Source organism: Diadema setosum, chromosome 9, assembly GCF_964275005.1.
Source record: "Diadema setosum chromosome 9, eeDiaSeto1, whole genome shotgun sequence".
Classification (NCBI taxonomy): domain Eukaryota; kingdom Metazoa; phylum Echinodermata; class Echinoidea; order Diadematoida; family Diadematidae; genus Diadema; species Diadema setosum.
Window position 1 is genome coordinate 9,740,887 of NC_092693.1, and position 14,190 is coordinate 9,755,076.

The following is a 14,190-nucleotide window of genomic DNA, read 5'->3' on the forward strand; positions in this document are numbered from 1 at the left end:
ATTAAAATATCGCTACCTTTTCAGTACATTTCTTTTCATTTCCAGCATTGAAAATTGCTTTGATGCATGGCTTCAAACACTATGCATCATGTTTATATGAATATTCATGTCTATTTGTATGTCTGTGTCTGTGTCTGAGTGTGTGTCTGTGTGGAAGCCTATACAAAGAAAAAAAAAATACATACTATATGTTGTAAAGATAGCAACTCTCAATTTTAGAATACTCCTTTCCCCTTTGCAATATAATTTACTTTCCACAGAAAATGATAATGAACTGGAATGAATTTGCTTTTAAGTCTTGAACTGTATCAAATTTAGATGCACAACCCCCCCCCCCAAAAAAAAAACCAAAACAAAACAAAACAAAAACAAAAACAAAAACAAACATCAACCATGTCATACTTGTCATCAATTATGAAACGTGTATGCACAGGCAAAGCAAATCCTGAATAACTTTTAAACATGTAGAAGTTAGGAAACAATTTTTTTTGGTTTTAAAAACTGGTAAAACACAGTGAATATATGACATTTCAGTGGGAGATACACTGCAGGGCTTATCTTGGTGACTGGAGCCATGTAAAACTGTGATGCCATTAAAAAAAATAATAATAAATGGTGTGTAGTTATTCATGATTTCTAGAAAATCTGATTACAGCAAGTCACACAACAAAAATGTCACTTTTTGCATGGTTCAACTGAATCCTTGATTTGGGGATGGTGGTTTACTTGCTTGACAAATTCTACTCGATCACAATGTTGAGTTCACATTCTTCAATATAAAAATCACCAGCTTGTCGTTTAATGATACGACATATCATGATTTTGAAAAGTAATTAAATGTGTAGAGAAGGACACAGGGGAGGAGTTGTTAATTAAGGATGACAATGAACAGAGAACAAGTCAAAAATTAACTAATGATGCAGTTTACAATTTACTGTATCTTACGAGGATTTCTTTAATGCCAATACCTCTGCATAACATGCCTTGCTTTTATTTAGTTGTTAAATACTGAATACCTTTTCAAAGCATTTTCATTATTTCAAATCACAATTGTCATTTGCAAAGATTAATGAAGAAATAACTATTTTGTTGACTTTGTTCTTTATTTCACTTTATCAGAAATAAACAGTCATACTCTATCAATGATATTGAAAGATGATAATGGAATGAAAAAAAAAAGGTGAAAATTGTTCAAATAAATGTTTGAAATTCTCTCTCCACTGCAGATACTCTTGCTACAGGAGCTTTAATGCTTGATCCTTGTTTCTATATCTTTCCAGGTACACAAACACATTGGGAATTAGACACTTACATCAGTCTCCTATCAACAAAGTGGTGATCAGTAGGTAGTATCTTTGTACATTATACTCTCACAATCGCAACATGATGTCAGCATTCTGCAGCAGTCTCCAACTGCAGAACTGCCCTCAGAACAGGTATTTGCCGACGATGAAACCCAGGATGAAGATTACCACGAGTACCACGGTGGAAGGCAGCATGGGTTTTGTCTCCGTGATAGACGGTGTCACAGACGTCATTGGTCGGCTACCCTCGGGCCTTCGCTGCCTTGTACCCTCAGTCTGCGGGTGTGAGCAAATCACAAGATATAACTTATTATTGCAAACAATAAGCAAGAGGCTAAACAATCATTACTTGCCCTAACTTCTTTTCATTTTTCCGCATAAACACCTTGACATTCCTTACTCAATGCTGATTTTTAAACACTGTAGCACAATTTTGAATGATTGGCACAGTCATAACTTCAAATTGTTCACTGTGAACAAACTGAAATTTTATTTTTCCTTAACCAACTTGAGCAACTCAACTACAGCTAGCAGTCAATTTGGAAGTTTGCGCCTTCTCATGTGACCACAGTACTGTAAAACCAGAAAAATTTGTGTCATTTAACCTTTGTGAAATGGAGCCAGCAGTCTTTTTCATGACATGAAACTTTCACAAATTGCCACTAGCATTCTCAATGCATTGTGTAGACAAACCCTTTCATGTGCATTTCAAAAGTACATGAACATCAGACTTTTAAGCCGAAGTGCTGGCTGTAAAATGACACTCTTGGCCAACAGGCAATGATATCTAACCTTGTCCCTTCAACCCTTCACCAGTATCATTTCATCTTAGCAACTGGATATATGTTTTCCATGCCTACCACATTATATTACTGCATTGATACTCCTTACTGAAGCTGTGTTACAATGTATATGGGTAATTCCGTGAAGTTGGGGCACAAAGTGTTACATTTTAGCTTAACTCAATACTAATTATGCTATACATATATTGTTTATAGGCTTTACATTTGTATTGAGACCATACATTTTCCTGGAAATTTTGTGCCATTCAGACTCAATTTTGATGAAGTTATCTTTAAAAAATGTAACAGTGTCCTGTAGCATCGTGACGTGTCCATGTAGCATCGTGATAGTTAAAATCTGGTCCTAAAAGACAAATTAATGCAATTAGCTTCACCAAAATTTGATATAATATGCATAATTACTAGATTAGTCAGATAGCTAAATATCTTAACTTTCCTTTCCACAGTTTTACTTTTACAAGAAAATTACACAATGTGTCACTATGCTACGCGGTGTCCACCAAATGTAACAAAGAAGGACACCGCGTAGCATCGTGATACATTTTGTAATTTTCTTTTAAAATCAAAACTGTGTAAAGGAAATTTGAGATATTTAGCTATCTGACTAATCTAGTAAATATGCATATTGCATCAAATTTTGGTCAAGCTAATTGCCATAATTTGTCTCTGTCACGAGTGGAGTGACAGACGCTCTCCTCCACTGAGGTCAATTTGCATAGAATTTGTAAATAAGCACTTAAGCATGTAAATTGATGCAAACTGTTTAGCATTTCAATAGAAGAAATTCCAGACCGCTCTCGGTAGAGCCACGGTAGTGCTATGTGTGGCAAGGAGCGGCAGTATGACATCAGGCCTTGAAGGGGACATCACGCTGTGGTGCTGTCTCCGTGACACATTGCATGAGAATGGCCACTCGGTAACGGTGACAGGGGCCGCCACCCCAGTCAGTACTAACTAGAGATACCCACAGATAGTGGTAAGTGCATTAATTCTGAAATGTTTATGTATTCAATTGGTATAATTCGTTTGTGTAATGGATATCCGGATTGAGAGGTTATTGTTAAACGCTCAAGTTAATATGTGATATAGAATATAGAATGGTTGTTATTTATGGTTGCATGAGCTGAGATACATTTGTATATTTATAATGATGTAATTGGAACGTTGATTAGGATAATATGAATGTGCTCAAGTGCTCTGGCTGTAAGTGATCTGAATATTTTAATATTTGAAGGGTTTCCGGGTTTCCCGAAGGGTCAAGGACCCACTGGTACTGCAAGAGGCAGGCGCATAAAAGGCGTCAACTGTCGACCAGCTCCGAGGCAGTAAGGGAGCATAGACTGTCGACTGAACTTCATTCCTGGATGCTGAGGAGACACCGCTAAGACGTCCGTCGGGAGAGCGACCACGCGAACGGCAATCGCGAAGAGTTGCTACGACAGACCACGCGACAGTCCATCCCAGCACCATCGTAATGGGGCCCCGTCGTCGACCGACATCGTCATCGACTTACATTGTCACCGTCGTACGTCATCGTCATACGTCGTCTTCATAAGCCATCGTCAAACAACTTACATCCGTGACAGCGAGTTGCATAATCGAGGTGAAATAAGTCCAATTTAAGTTAAACATAGTAAAGTCCTAAGAGCCAGAAAGCCACTGAATAGAAAGAATTTTATGTTCGTTTTTTTCCTTTTTATAATTTGCTGTAAAACCAATAGTCAGTTATAGACAATTAAAATATTTGAGTTAACTGAATGCACATTGTTTCCTCCGTTTCATCTTGTATGAGTTACAGCCTGCCAACAGTTCTCAGAGGCTATGAACATTTCTTTGTTCCGTTTATTTCCATATAAAAGGATGGAAATCGGGCAAATTCTGTGACAGTCTCTTAGGACCAAATTTTAAAATATCACGATGCTACATGGACACATCCCGATGCTACAGGACACCGTTACGTATTGTTTAATAACTTCATCAAAATTGGGTCTGAATGGCACACAATTTCCAGGAAAATGTGTGGCCTCAATGCAAATGTAAAGCCTACAAACAATAAATGTATAGCATCATTAATATTGAGTTATGCTGAAATGTATTTTTCAAATATCACGATGCTACATGGACACTGCCCCAACTTCATGGAATTGCCCATATACATATATGGCCTGAAAAGTGACATTGTCAGCCACATTAAAGGACAAGTTCACCTTCATAAACATAAGGATTGAGAGAATGCAGCAATATTAGTAGAACACATCAGTGAAAGTTTGAGGAAAATTGGACAATCGATGCAAAAGTTATGAAGTTTTAAAATTTTTGTGTTGGAACCGCTGGATGAGGAGACTACTAAGGCTCGTGATGTCATATGAGTTCAACAGTATAAAGAAAATGTAAAGAAAATTCAACATATTTTCACTTTTTTCGCATAATAAAAGAGCACTTGATTTGCCTCTTTCTAAAGGCAATGGGAATAACATTACCCATAACATATGTCAGTAACGAGTCAAGGGAATGTGTACTTTTTTCAAAAGATGAAATTTTGTGAAATTCTCTTTATGTTTTCCTTATATTGTTGTATGCATGTGACATCATACACTACAGAAGTCTTCTCATCCAGCGGTGACTGCACAAAAACTTCAAAAATTCATAACTTTTGAACGGATTGTCCGATTTTCCTCAAACTTTCAATGATGTGTTCTACCAAAATACTACATTCTCTCAATCCTTATGTTAATGAAGTTGAACTTGTCCTTTAATGTAATGTAACCTTTGACCCCTGTCATTTACGATAGTCTGAATGATTGTTTATAACACTCTGATCTTGTTAACACATCTGAATACCACTGCACACTCTTAGCTTAAGTTATGGCCACAAAAAAACAAATAAACAAACAACATCAACAATTTGGCCAAAGTTCTGTGACATTTGCCCATGACCAATGACCTAAAAATCTTTAATTGACTAAAAGGCTACTTCCATCGTTCCTACCGAGTTATATTTTAGCACTGAAATTCACTACCAACAGTTAAAGCTGGAAAAGGACATGCAGCTTCTAAGTTCAGTAACCTTGAAAGATTTGCCAAAAATGTTGCATCACAGACCTATGTAGAGCATACAATTACAAAGGCCAAGTATAGAGAAAGTCCACCAAATGATTTCTTCACAGGGCAATAACAAGATCAGGGTGGGTAGAATGGACAGAAAGACAATCAAATCCCCCAAACCATAATGTCTCCAGCATCTTTGAGAAAGACGCATAAATAAAACATTGCTCTCATCTACAATTGTGCAAAGAAAAAGTACCAGCTGGATCATCAAAATATAATCAACATCATCTTTTGATCAAATATTGAAGAACTATATACTGCCCTTCGTGAAAATACTACTGCTAGACCATCTTACCTCTAGACTGATTTGATGCAAAGACGTTATCTTTTTAAAAAAAATCTTTTTGCATTCAGTTTTACGAGGGAAAAAAAAATGCCAAATAAACGGGAGAGATACAGTGTAGAGAGAACTTGAGTGAAGTTTAGTGTGCAAGCTGATGTCATGGGGCAATGACATCATGATTCCCATAATTACCTTGCAATAGAGACAAGATATCAGTGTTCATAACAAACATGTGAAACCATGAATTTCTATGACTTTTTACTGTCCAATCTCCATAAATTTCCATGACTTTTTACTGTCCAATCTCCATAAATTTCCATGACTTTTTACTGTCCAATCTCCATAAAATTTCCATCACTCTTATCATCCAACTCTATTCTGTTTATTTTCTATTTTGGAACTTGGTATGGAGTCTCACTTTGAAGGGGTGGGGGGGGGGGAGGGTAACCCAGAGTTTGAATCTCACCTTTAATTTCAAGTTCTCTGCCTGCAAATTGGCCAATTCTCTCCTCATCAGGGCGACTTTAGAATCCCCGTCTCTCGACTCGACTTTCTCCTCGCTAACTGGAGCTGACACTGGCTTTGAGGGCTTGGTCTCAGCAGGGGCCCCCTCCTGCCGTACAGAAGGAAAGCATATGGATGCAAATGTCTGTGGTTCACATTGGATGATACTGTGTACACTGTGGGATATACAATGTAATGCACACACAAATATCCACCACATGTGCACAGACTTGTCAGCAGATTTGTTTGATGACACGTCCACTCAATGTGGGTCTCTTTCCGTTTACACAGCATATGGTGGATACTCAGAAGTATGCTGGCATCTACAGCACTTTACATCTGTAGGGAAGTGACTGTGGTGTAAGTATGCATTTTATTGCTCTATCTGCTTCACTTATATATTCTAAAAACAGAATGACATATGCTGAGTGATATTCCATCCTCCTTTCACCAGTCCCTGTATTGAGCAGAAAAATCTCTTTCGGAACTGACATACAATTACCTCATGGCATTGTACATGTATGTAGACTAAACAATTCCATTTAAAAAAAAAAAGAGTTAGAAGTGAAATAAAATAGGTAGAAATGTCACTATGTGACTAGTATGCTTCAGCTATATCCCATGGTTTTCCCAGTCGGTCTACAGTGCGTCCTGACGATGTGGGATGACAGTTTCATGTAATTGGGGAAAAAAAATAATAATAATGACATTACGCTATTTATCACAAATGTGTTGGGTGTCTGCTTCCCTTGAACTACGTACCACAGGTTTCATTGGGATGGATGGCTAAATTGTTTAAGAGAGCAAGTATTCAGGAATTTGAGCATCTTTTAACCTTTGAATTTGCCCTTTGACCCCATGACCTACAATTCTTCAAATGATCACTGACTGGTAACATCCATTTTCATGACAGTATTTTGAGCTTATGGGAAAAAAATTGTGACATATTAAAATTCTCACTCGACCTTTGACCCCATGGCCCAAATCTTTCAATACCAACTCATTGTGCAGTAATGCATGTACACATACTGGTACCTGGTTTGATGAAGTTCATGCACTGAGTGATCTCCAAGGTATGGAGAAAAAGTGTAATTTCTGCATTAAATGATAGCATTTTAGCATTTTAACCTGACTTTAAACCCTTCACCTTTGACCCCATGACCCTGAAATTCCCCAGAAAATCATTGTCAGGCAGTACATGCATACATGTACTAAATCTCATGAAGATACCTCAGACCATTTCCGAGATATGGAGAAAGAGTGAAATTTTAGCATTTTCACTTGACCTTTGACCTTAGACTCTATGACTCAAAACTTTTCCTAGAGAATCCTTATCTTAAAATACATGTTTATACTACATTTCAAGAAAATACCACCAGGCATTATGAAGTCGTAAAGTCCTGTTTCGTTGTTTTTGTGGGTTTTGTGGGTTTTTCTTTTTTTTTGGGGGGGGGGGGGGTGGGAGGGGGCCAATCAAATAATTGCTCTAGGTAAAGAAATACACAGGAGGGAACACATTTTTTTTTTTTTTTTTTTAAACAACATCATTTCATTGATGATTGATAGTATTAGTGACATAAATCTATCACACACGTTGTATGTACCTTGGCAATAAGTGAAAAGCTAACAATTTAACCATTTGTTGTCCAGCTGTTTTCAAGGCAATAAGAATTATTGCAAGTTACAGATATGGTTGGTCACTCCAACAATGTGGTCAAGGTTTTTATTCCAACATGGAACAATGCAAAATGATGTGTCTAATATTGTGGTCAATAATTCAAAAATTTTCACTAAATGTCCCAGCAAGAAGAGTTCTGCAAAGCTATAGAAACAGCCAAAACTCACAGTACATAATTTGTGAGTCTTTTCCAGTTCACTTCTACTAATTCTTTAGTGCTGTGAATTTTTCATGAAACATCATTTTGACCCTAACATCATAATTGGAATGGCATCTGCTCACCTTCTCTGATGTTGCAGGAGCTGCTGTCTGGCTGGTGGGCCATTCAAATACACATTTGAGTTTGGTATCCATAATACTGCTTGTATCGGATGACTTCCACTGCAAATATAAATAATTTGCAAGTATTAGAGATTAAATTCATATGAAAGGATTTACAGACTTGCACAGAAAGAGGCTCTGATTGAGAAGGCATTAAGAAGCACTGGGTTATGAATAAATCTAGTTTAAAAAAATGTAATCAAATTGACTGTGTAAAGTATTGTCTGTTCAAAGAGAATTCACCTGCTGAAGGTGCTTCTTATACACTATCAAAAATATGATTTTTGTCCACATTCTTAGTATATAATAAAGTTTGTGTTCTAATTATCACAGCAAATATAAGCCCTGCAGTTCTGGAAAGAAGTAAATCTTTATGGCACAGTCTTTGAAAATATTGCATTCATGGGTTTTGCATATATGTGACAGTATTATGGGATATCTTGAATTAATGGACTCATTGTAACATTAATTCTACTCTGGTGGAAATCTACTAAGAGAACTAAAAACTAGACTTTCATCTAAAGGCACTTAGCCAATGCTATTAGGTATTGTTTTTCATGAAACCTCTCAGACAAATTCCTTACAAGAATCAATCACAGAGCTAATATGTTAATTGTTCCTACTTCTTGTGATCAGCTAGTGCATGGATAGGATCAAGCAAACACACCAACTACACAGGCAGGGAATAATTTTCGAACTAAAATTTGATTAGCAATTTCAGCTAATAAACAATATTACACATGGTATCCTGTACACTTCTATGGAAGAAAACTGCTATACAAAAGTTAGTTTGTGTAGCAGTGGTGTAAAAATGCACAGCAAATTGCGATGCGATACCAAGAAAATTATTCCCTGACAGGACAACAATTTACAGTTCATTTGTGGTAAAGAACTTTCAAGCAGCAAATAAGCGCCCTGATGTACTTACTACTGATTCCATATCCACTTCCTGATTGGGTATTACAATGGCCTGAACCATGAATTTGTGCTTATTCTTTTCATTGGGATCGAAGTCAAATGGCTGGAGCATGACTGCACAAGTGAAGAAAGAGGAAACAAGACACAAAGAAAACAATCACTCATTCAAATTTCAGCAGGAAGAAAGCAATGCATGAAGTTAAATATTTAAAGGGGAACACTTTTAATACTTCTCTTTTTACTTGGTAAACCTATTTGTTTTAATTATTTTCTTTTCAAGATAACAAAACTCTTCAATAACCTATGGGCAGGTCTATCTAACAAGACAGGGTGGGGATGACAAAGGGGATTGAGGTATTTGATAATAGATTTGATCTCATTAACAAGATGCATAGTATGAAATAACCAGAAGCAAAACTTGTCACAGCACTAGCCCATGTACAGTATGAATACCTCAAACCTGTGGGACAGCATTAATTACCATTTATTCAGAAACAGATAGTCATCATGACATTTGCTGCTAGCAAATTTTGTGGCCTACAATGCTCTCTACTAAAGTGTAAGCCAGTGAGTCTTCCTTACCTTGTACGGTAACAGTTTGTTTGGGCACAATGATTCCACTGTTTGGCCTCACACAGTACCTCCTGGGAGCAGTTGTCTTGATTTTGAAGCATAGTATCTTATCGGAGGGATTTGATAGCGTCAGCTCAGATGTAACCACATCAGTGAAGGGTCCTGTACACAAGAGAGATGCAGATGTTTATTGTTGACCATGTCCATTTCATCAATTCTTTCTCACTGTGAGAAACACAACTTTGGAGAGAGCAAGAAAAAATATGCTATCAATGGCAATTGAGGTATGGCCTTAGGTAATCTTTCCAAGGGACATCAGTTGGTAAACTAGAGTGAAATGGTTGCATGATATTGAGTATTGTGTTGCAAGTGATCTTCCTAACACCTGTGGATATTTCACTTGAGGATGGAAAAAGTTTTATTGATCAGTATTACCGGGAAGACATGCTGCTGAAAAATTGTAATTTTACTTTCCAGTTTGCATTTATCTGTGTTGGGACAAGGAAAGCAAGGCATTTGCTTTGCATTATATATCTTCATTTGAAATTTGTCAAACTGAGTAGATTTGACTTCATAATATTGAGCTAAAAAGAATGATTACCAATACCACTTTTTTATAAGCTAGGACCTGATCAGATTTTGTGACTAATGCAACATTTAAGTTTAATAGAAAGCTAAACATACAGCCAGTACAGGATACAGACTGCAGACAGCGAATATGAACAGCTTCAAATTGTTAATAAACTACACTCTGATTGCAACAGCAGTTGTCTCTTCTCTGATTTGTGAGATTTCATGTGCAGTAAGTTACAATGCTTTTTGCTGCTGTAATCTGTATAGTTATTTTGTTTTTCAACCATGCTGTTTTGACCATACAGTTATCAATTCATTGCCCTCAATGTATGGTTAAAATACTTGAATATTCTTTGTGAATCAATCAGAATGTGAGTCATATATCATGCAAGTAATGCAACCAACATGTAGGTGCTGAAAACTAAAAGGTCTAATATCACATGAACATTTCGAACAATTCATGCATAAAATCTTGTGATAAATTGACATCTTCTTCTAACTCTGAGGTGAAATGTGAAGTTCTTAGCGTTTTGACATTCTAATGTCACACTTTTGTTGATTTTGGCCCATACAACGCTCTGTTGGCTAGCCTATACGAAGACAAAGTTCCATGGACCATTGAATGTCTTTATTATGTTTAATACGCAGAGATGTGTGCTTCCGGAATTACCATGCTGTCCGATAATGTTATACATTATAGAATACCATACGTGTATGGACCCTTCCTATCAGCTGTACAAGTGGTACATTGCATATGGTATAGTGTAAGTAAGTGGATCACAGGAAGGGCATTCAACTAATGATAACATTACTACCATTAGGCCTACTGCGTACTACGAGTACAAGTACTGTAAAAGTGGATACTTTTGTGCAACTAATTTTTAGCGCTTGGTTGGGTCAGAAGAGTTTCGCGCGTTTTCAATTCCGTGGAATCAATCCAGACATCACACACAGAAACGTATGGCAAGCAAAAATATTTGCATGCTTTTAATTTCGCGCTAGTTTCTGGTTGCACGAAATTGCGAAATGCGCGAAAATTTCAACACCGCAAAAATTTCCACTTTTACAGTAAATTACTACCGTAGTACCGGAGCTACCCTGGCATTTCCACAAGTCTACTTGGGTCTAACGTTACAACTTAATTTAAATTTACTGGATTCTTGCAATCAGTGGATCATTATTTATATCTTTGTAAAGGTCTGAATCAGAATCTACCTCAATACATTGGGGCCATACATTGTACGTCTTACATTAAAGGAAGTCACTACTTAAAAACACTAGCTCTAGACAATTTACTATACAGTAGTACACTAAATCGACAATGAAAATGACACATACAGAATTGCACCTCTTTCTGCACGAACTGTGCATGAGCATACACACAGACACACATAAAATGCACAGCACTGACCGAGTTACTTGTACATTCAACACAACTGACTTCCCTACCTCGAAAACGCAGCTCCGTTGGAGGTTTGATTTCTAGTAGTTGATCAGGCTTCGACATCGTTGCTTTCCTCCGATATATTACGACCTTACCGACAGCAATTGAGCCTCAGTTTTCGCACAGGTCCTAGAACATGAATCACTGGGAATAACGCCTATACGCCGTGTGTAGTAATAGTAGTAAGGTCTGTCCAATCTCCACTTACACACAACATGCAATCTATCAAATGTACACGTCGGCCATACACAGTGAGTGTGCAGTAACAGTACACGAAGCTGCAGCAGCAACTGTATTTTTCTCCGATTCAACGAATTCGCTGCGAAACTTGCCGACGTTGTGTGAAACACAGTAGTGAGCCAGCGAATCAATTATTGGCAATACAGTAATGCATTGTGGGTGAGGTTGGGTGATGATGGCGCGGGGTATTTGTCGTGTGCTAGATCCGAGTTGAGAATCTAGGTGCAAGCTGTAACGAGAATAAATGACCATAAAAAGTCGTATAATAACATCAACCATCTCATAAGTACAACCCTGTCTCAAAGCTTACTTTTTCATATTCTAACTTTCAGAATTCAATGAACTTTCAAGTTCAATGACTAGCGAACGTCCACATCATTTGTGAGGTCACAATGCAATTTCAATGTTAAAATGAGATTCAATGTTAAAATGAGACGCGTTTTGCAAGAATCGATGGACAATTTCGTCTTCTGATGGGCAGTTATATACATAGGCCTACATATTCAAAATTAACTAGAGTCGATCATTTATGTTTCTTTAGAGAAATTCGATGGAAAATTTCGTCTTCTGTTGGACAGTTATATATATAGGCCTACACATTCAAAATTAACTAGAGTCGATCATTTATATTTCTTTAGACTTAGAGGAGAGTGGGGTAAAACGGGTGTCATGTCAATGGCTCGTCATAACCATTATATCTGTAGGATGTCCCAGGGTTTGTTTGTTCGTTTTTGTTTTTGTTTTCTAACACGAGATTCAAAGCCTTTAATTTTCCTTAGAACCATAGACATAGGCCCTATACGTCGATAAAAATATAAACTAATTCAGGTCCGCTTTACCCACGGGGTCGGGTAAAACTGACGTAGGCGAATGGGGAAAATGGACCTAGTGGTCCGCCATCGAATATCGCTTTATTCATTGTAGATTAACTGATTTTGTGATTGAGGGACTTTTACTTCCTCGAGTGTTAATTTGATCAGAATGTGAGGACAGGAAACACCATTTTGCAGTTTATTGATTTAATTTCCCATTCAGTCATTTTATTACATCAATATCAAAATCGGTTAAAAGCAACTGCACTCGGACTTGACAATACTGTGTTAATATCTTTTTTTTTTTCATGTTATATGTTGTTAACAAAATTGTCACCTCTTGTCGGCCAACAGTCAGAATGATGGGATTATTTATAAGCACAATGAAAGAGAGTAGGCCCTATATAAACCGGATGCCCCCCCCCCCCCCCCAAAAAAAAAAAAAAAAACGAGAAAAAAAAACAATCGGACTTTCTGCAACGATACCATTGAATCAATCCAAATGCAATTTCAAGGAGTGAATTAACTATAACTTACCGTCTAGCTGCATCTTACAGAAAACCCCATCCGATTTGTTTCAGTTGTCCAGTTGTCAAAGAGAAATGAGGATCTTTTTAGAGCATGTCGGGAATCCCTTCCCTCCAGGTTTTGTCCGTTCACAGTTCCAAGAGCATAAGTGCTGAACTTGGAAAAAACGGACCCATGACGATGATATGCTTTCCGCCATACTTCACAACGAACCACATTCTCTGTGACCACTTAACCAAATTGAATGGGTTTTTCTGCAATGATGTTGGTAAAAGGTTATAGGTTCGTACCCTGCAATGGCATTCAGATTGTTTAATAATCTTTAAAGTTATCAAATAAGAAAATCCGATTGTATGGGGGGGGGGGCGGTGAGACATAATGTAGGATGGTTAAAACTGCAACAAAGCCCTATCTGCGCTCTAGACTCGTATAAAGATGAACTATAACGCCGCGTAACCTCAACATGTGTGATGGTTAAAGGTAAGGGTCGTCATATGCTCCTTTGACTTTTTAGTGCTAGTATTCACTTCATGATGAAGTTTTCTTTTAAGAGGAGTGACAACCAACATATCAAAATGAGTATAAAAGTATGCTGTTATATGAACCACCCCCAAAACAAAACAAAACAAAACAAAACAAAACAAAACAAAACAAAACAAAACAAAACAAAACAAAACAAAACAGAACAAAACAAAACAAGAACATCGGTATATAAAAAACTTGCCGGAAGGTGGAGGGTGCTACACCACCCTTTTACAAGAATAATTCCACAACGCTATTAATATGTCTCCAATCTCATGAACAATCAAAATCTTCAGAGAATTTAATTTTCATTCAGAATGAAATTAAAAAGACAGATTGTATAGGCTTATGAAAGCATTGCTCAGATGTGCTACAATATACTATAACATAAATATTATGACTGTTAAAAGTTAGTTAAGGTTGCTAACTTGTTTGATAAAGCATTATCCTCATATAACATTTTCAAACAAACCACGGAAAGAGCGTTATGAGAGAGTCATAACCTATCTATAGAATTTAATGATATATGAGTATACATGTATAAAGTGCTATACAAACAATGTTTGTGATCAATATCAC

General features: G+C 37.0%; 1 protein-coding gene across 1 annotated transcript; it reads right to left on the reverse strand.

The window, feature by feature from the left end:
- Window positions 1-411: 411 nt before the first annotated feature.
- On the reverse strand, window positions 412-11,718 carry LOC140232873 (vesicle-associated membrane protein-associated protein A-like). Its single transcript, XM_072312985.1, has 6 exons — window positions 11,515-11,718; window positions 9,502-9,654; window positions 8,930-9,033; window positions 7,963-8,061; window positions 5,965-6,111; window positions 412-1,580 (listed from the first exon to the last, which is right to left on the reverse strand). The coding sequence occupies exons 1-6, from the start codon at window positions 11,570-11,572 to the stop codon at window positions 1,428-1,430; spliced, it is 714 nt and encodes a 237-aa protein (XP_072169086.1). The 5' UTR covers window positions 11,573-11,718; the 3' UTR covers window positions 412-1,427.
- Between the last annotated feature and the right edge of the window lie 2,472 nt (window positions 11,719-14,190).